This window comes from Sinocyclocheilus grahami, unplaced genomic scaffold (assembly GCF_001515645.1).
Source record: "Sinocyclocheilus grahami isolate Dianchi unplaced genomic scaffold, SAMN03320097.WGS_v1.1 scaffold756.1, whole genome shotgun sequence".
Taxonomy (NCBI): Eukaryota; Metazoa; Chordata; class Actinopteri; order Cypriniformes; family Cyprinidae; genus Sinocyclocheilus; species Sinocyclocheilus grahami.
In genome coordinates, this window is record NW_015505935.1 from 247,670 (window position 1) to 253,669 (window position 6,000).

The 6,000-nt window shown below is 34.1% G+C and overlaps 1 protein-coding gene across 1 annotated transcript in view; it reads left to right on the top strand.

Annotated features, from left to right (window-relative positions):
- The window catches only part of LOC107561068 (uncharacterized), a 66,731-nt gene extending 61,068 nt beyond the window's left edge, over positions 1-5,663 (top strand). The window contains exons 18-19 of the mRNA XM_016245410.1: positions 1,664-1,822; positions 5,343-5,663. Of these exons, the coding sequence (XP_016100896.1) occupies positions 1,664-1,822; positions 5,343-5,593 (410 nt within the window). The 3' untranslated portion in view covers positions 5,594-5,663. The remainder of the gene's footprint in view (positions 1-1,663; positions 1,823-5,342) is intronic.
- The last annotated feature ends 337 nt before the right edge of the window (positions 5,664-6,000 follow it).

Genomic DNA, 6,000 nt, shown 5'->3' on the forward strand with positions numbered 1-6,000 from the left:
TTGTGTCCTTGAGAAAGTCACTTAACCCCAGGTTAGATCAGTCCCTGTGTAAAGAGTGTACTGCAAGTGACTTATGATAATAGTGAGTATCTAAAACCTGTCAAGAACATGCCTGGGTCACATTTCACACCAAAATCAAAAGAAATAAATAAGAAATTATATTTTGCTTAAAGAAAACAAAGCCTATTTGCATTAACATTAAGATATTTTGCACGGTCACAATTTCTAATGAAAATTAAGCACATTGCCCCACACAATTCTTATTACTGTAATCAGGGTTATTATAGTTAACAAAAAAATAAACTGAAATTAAAACCATAAAAAAAATCATTGCTTGAAATAAAATAAATTAGTTTAATTTTTAGTTTAACGTGTACTAAAATAACTAAAATAAAATATATAAATAATACAAATTAAGAAAAACTGTGTAAACGTGTGTGTGTGTGTGTGTGTGTGTGTATATATTAAAGTTTTAGTAATTTTGTTGAGTTTTGTAATTTTTATATATTTTTATGTATTAATATTAGTGCTGTCAAACGATTAATCGCGATTAATCGCATCCAAAATAAAAGTTTTTGTTTCCATAATATATGTATATGTACTGTGTTTTATTTATTATGTATATATAAATACACACAGATTCAGTATATATTTTGAAAATATTTACATGTATATACATTTATATATTTATATTATTATATTTTATATTATATATAAATATATTTAATACATAAACATAACATATTTTTCTTAAATATATACATGCATGTGTTTGTATTTATATATACATAATAAATATACACAGTACACACTCATATATTATGTAAACTAAATCTTTTATTTTGGATGCGATTAATCGCTATTAATCGTTTGACAGCACTAATGAATAAATATAACGCAACAAAAACTCTAAAACTTGAACTTACATTAAAATGTAAATAAAAATAGAAAATAGAAACTGATAAAATAACATTGAAAATTAACATTAACATTGTAATGTAAAAAAAATGCTGTATTGAAAATGACAATTTTGGAGAAAAATTTTATAAATGTCATGAAAATGATGTAACAATGCATACATTTAATGAACCAAAATATACAGTAGGTTTAATTTTCTTTGAGCATAATATATTTCCTTACTTTTTCTTTTAGCATCCAAAAGTTGCATGAAAATGAGGCAGCATATTTTTAATGTTGCATGCAGTGCAATATCAGCTGGTATTGTTGAAGTTAACTATTTATCATGAAAAAAATATTAGCAGTGTAATTCTTACCTTAGCCTTTCTTGATGGTAATGAAGAGAAGTGGATGCAGAGGTCAGATAACTGGTGCATTGTGTTCACACGAATGCTGTTTGTAGGTTTTTGAAAAGAAGGACCAACTTACATTTACTGGCACAAAAAAACGTTTGCAACTTTTGTGTTTGTTTGAATGTGGTCCTCTTGCCTTCTGAAGTTGAGTACCTTTAATCTATGTCTGCATCTACTGGGATGCTTTTAGACAGTTTACATGTTTAGTGTTGATATGTAGAGCTGTGATGTACAATAACTTATGGACCTACTTTAGTAAACTGTATGTTAGCTTTGATAGTGGATTATCTTCAAGACCACGTGATGATGGTTGTCTTGCTGTGTGGGGTTCTCATTGTTTGTTTTAATTGTAGTTGTAGGGCAGGAGTCCTGGAGATCCAGCAGCAGTCTTCAGCATAAAGCAGAGGAAGAGCTGGTCGCTGCGCTGATGAACGCTCGGCCCATCAGTAGCACCCCTTGTCCCCTCACACCAGGCCGTAGCAGAGTGTCATCACACAGGCTGTGTTTCTCAGGTCATTTGCTTTCATTTCTGGTACAACACCAGATTTAATTTGATGTGAATGAAAAAAAGGCTGTGAAGAATATAACTTCTTTCTGTTGTAAATGTCATACTGGTATATCAGTCTTTCAGAAAAGAAAACATTGAAAATATCTTTCCTGTTGACATGTTGTGTCAAATCTTGTTTCTCATCATTTTATGCCTCCTCTGAGACTGTCTATCAATAAAGGGCCAAAAATAAACATTTTGAAAACAAAGTGAAATTCTGGAAAACATGGGATAGGACATACACCACCATTCAGAAATGTGATTTTTTTTAAATCTATTTGAAAGAAGTATCTTATGCTCACCAAGGCTGCATTTATTTGATCAAAATGCAGTAATATTGCGAAATATTATTACAACTCAAAATAGCTGTTTTCTATCTTAATATATTTGAAGAGTTTATTTGCAAAAACTGATAAATGCCACTGAAAAATGAGCCGTGCATTATTCTCCCCATATAGCACGTTCTGAACACTAAACACGTTTTGTCAAAAAAGCCGGTTTTGTCCACTTTCAAGGCATCGCAAGTTCACGTTTTACTGCAGAACCCGACAAGCGCCATTGTTGTTTTTGAACAGAAGCCGATAAGTCCATTTTTGCGAATCAGCGCGCTGTATTCAGGTCAGGTGACAAGGCTACTTTCACTTTGAAAAGACGTGCTAGCTGAGACGAGAGGAGTTTCGTCAAAGCTGACTAAAAGTGATCGAGGATGGATAATTTTGACAAACTTGATGAACCTGTGATATCTTCTTCAGGGCGAAAAAGGAAAATAAAAGCTGAAACGTTTTCACGGAACTGTGCAAAAGCAGCGCGTTACAAGCTCAGTGTATTGCGTGTAATCACATCCATACAGTTTATGATCACAACAACAACAACGTTTGTCAGGCATCTACATTGTCATCTGAGGAGATTACAAAGATTAAACCAGTGTTTTTTTTAAGATAAAACATGAAATGTGGAGTTATCTGCTTTTGCCAAAAAACTAACTTTTAATAAGTAAAAAAAACATACTTTCAATTAACTTAAATTTTGTAAATTACCTGTATTTGTTTAAGTTATTATTACTTAATCAAAACAACCCAACTGCAGTTTGATTGATATTACTTGGAATGCGCAATAAAAAAAACGCGATTTCTGAAAATAAAAATGGAGTTATCGTTTTTTGCAAATTAACTCTTCATTTTAAAATGTAATTTATTTCTGTGAATTGATTAAGCTGAATTTTGCTGATTTGCTGCTCAAGAAACATTTCTTCTTATTATCAATGTTCAAAATAGTTGTGCTGATTAATAGTGTTTCTTCAAGATTCTTTAATGAACAGAAAGTAAAAAAAAACAGCATTTGAAAAATAGAAATCTTTTGCAACGTTATAAATGTCTTTACTGTCACATTTGATCAGTGCATAATTTAATTGAAGCTATCAATCGTATTTCCCAAATCAGGGTATTGGTCTGAGTAAAATAAAACCTTCATCTCTCCTTAATATCCCTTCTGTGTTCAGACTTAATCCAGACTTGTTCGACTAAATCTTTGTTTAAAATGTTGAGCCGGTCTGATGTTGCATCTTTGCCGTTACTAAAGGATCATTTACAGAGAGCCTCGGCCAACCCTTCGGACACGGCGTTAAGGCCAACGGGACATCAATAACATGGCTGTAGAAGAGTCGTGCCGACGCTCGGCCGCGGCGTGATTTATTGGCTCACGCGCGTAATTAAAGCCGAGCTGATTCCTGAGCTTTCTGCGCCAGCACACGCGGCTGAGGTTTCATAAAGAGATTACTGTGTTTGTGCAGGGAACGTGGCCAACGGCGCGCTCCTCAATCTCTCGGCTCAGCTCAGCTAGCTAGCTCGTGCTTTCTCTTCCTCTCGACACGTCTTCCTCTCTGTCTCTCGGCTCATCACTTGCAGGTCTGCAGAGGAGGGAAAAATAATCTGGTTAACAGCATGACAGCTGTGATTTCGGCTGGTGGAAATCAAAGCGTCAGATATCCGTCCATGCTCTCTTGCCTGCTTTTCTCTCTCTCTCTCTCTCTCTCTCTCTCTCTCTCTCTCTCTCTCTCCCGTTCATTCTCTGTATATCTCATATACTTGTGTCAGGTTCGAAACGCTAGATTGGGCCTTTTGCATCAGAGGATACTCAAAGCCGTCGGCCTCCCGAGCCCAAATCGTGGGGAGTGGTATCAGCTAATACATGATCTCTCCTGCTATGTCACCTGGGCATTTCACTACTCGGTTTTTAAATATATCTTTTTCAGTCAATGAATCATTCTTATTAGCTTCTGCAGTACTGTTCAAATATATGAAATAATAATTTTGTGCAAGGATGCATTAAATTGATCAAAAGTGACAGTAAAGAGTTTTATAATGTTACAAAATGTTTCTATTCCCAATAAAGGCTGTTCATCAAAGAATCCTGAAAGAAATACTAGAATATTAAGCCATTTTCAACAATGATAATAATAATAATAAAAACATGTTTCTTTAGCAGCAAATCAGCATACTGAAAATTCAGCTTTGCATCAGAGTAATAAATTATATTTTTTAAAATTATGAAATTATTTTAAATTGTAATAATATTTCACAATATAATTGTTTTTACTGTATTTTTTTTTTTTATCAAATATGCAGTCTTGGTGAGCATAAGAGACTTCTCTCAAAAATGTTACACAACCCAAACTTTTGAAGAGTTGAGTTATATCACCTTAATAAATGACTAGTAATCCATTTCTTTCACCTATAGATGTCTTTTTATTGCTTGATAAATCCCACAAGTTGACAAAATAGTATATCTGCTGATATGATTCATGATGAGTATGCTTATGATACTTAAACACTGTTTTTGAAGGAATCTGATGAGTAAATCATTCGATCGACTCCCCGTTTTATTCACTGGTGTAATGATGTAACCTACAGAATGAGTCACTAAACTGAACTGATTCAAAAGATTAAAAAGTGTGAATCACTTTCCTCACCACTACTGTAATGTTAGCTGAGTGCTGCTCGGTGAACATAGAGGCGTACACTTCACTATCAGCAACAGAAAGATCACACAAGACAAGAAGAAACTAGGGAATATAATGAAAAAAGTCACATGGAGGAGAGAGAAGTGTGTAAGTGTGTTATTGTGATTTGCTGGATCAGAGAGCATAGAAGCTGATTAGGCCAGCGTGTGACAGTAAATAATACTGACCCCGCTAACTTAAGCCGTCAATCCCAGCGCTGTCTTTCTGTGTGTGCTTTTCATCTCTCTCTTTGCCTTTCCCATCATCTCTCTAATTATCTTTAGTCACAGTTATTAGTAGTATAACTGTAGGCAACCATCACTATTACTGTTGCTCATACTTGGCGTTAGAGATCTGTACAAACCACTAACCATAATTATTCAACTTTGATGTGTAACTCATGCTGACATGAATGATTCCTCAAGTCAGAGGGTGTGTTATTTAGCAGCTCTCATAATCTCATTCAGCTCTTATTATTCTTTTTTAGGCACCATAAGCAGATGTTCTCCCATCTCTTCTCGGCCCCTGAGTGCCGGGACTCGTTGGCCAGTGTCTCGTGCTGCTGAGGAGATCATGGAGGTCCAGAGCGTGGAGCAGCTCGATCTCCAGGACTCTGATGAGGATGAGGAGGATTGCCTGGCTCTGGCCTGCCTTGAGGAAGAGTTCAGACATATGAGCACTACACCATTAGACGAGGGTGAGGATTCAATTTGTCTGGACTGCAATTACACAAATTAAGGATTTTGATGGAATTTTGTGATAAGTAGTAATAAGTGATTTTGTAAAAAAAAAAAAATAATAATATGAATAGAGGACAAGAAGAAATAAAAGTTATGTCTGTAGTTGTGGTTAATCTATTAAACAACTATTTAGTATAAAATTGCTTTTATAGTATTTCATATATCAGTTTTAATATGATTTTTTTTTACATTATATTGGAAAGTTTTACTAATTATTAAGGGCTATAAATGTTGCATTATGCAAAAATAAAAATATACATTAAAAGAGTGAATTCTGACACTTTTGTTTCTTATTGAATGAGAACCAGATACATTTTTCTATATGTACTCATGTCCATATCATATGAACTGCAATTAAATTCTATTTTAATAAGGTAGCACTTTATAATGATGTTATATTTTTAA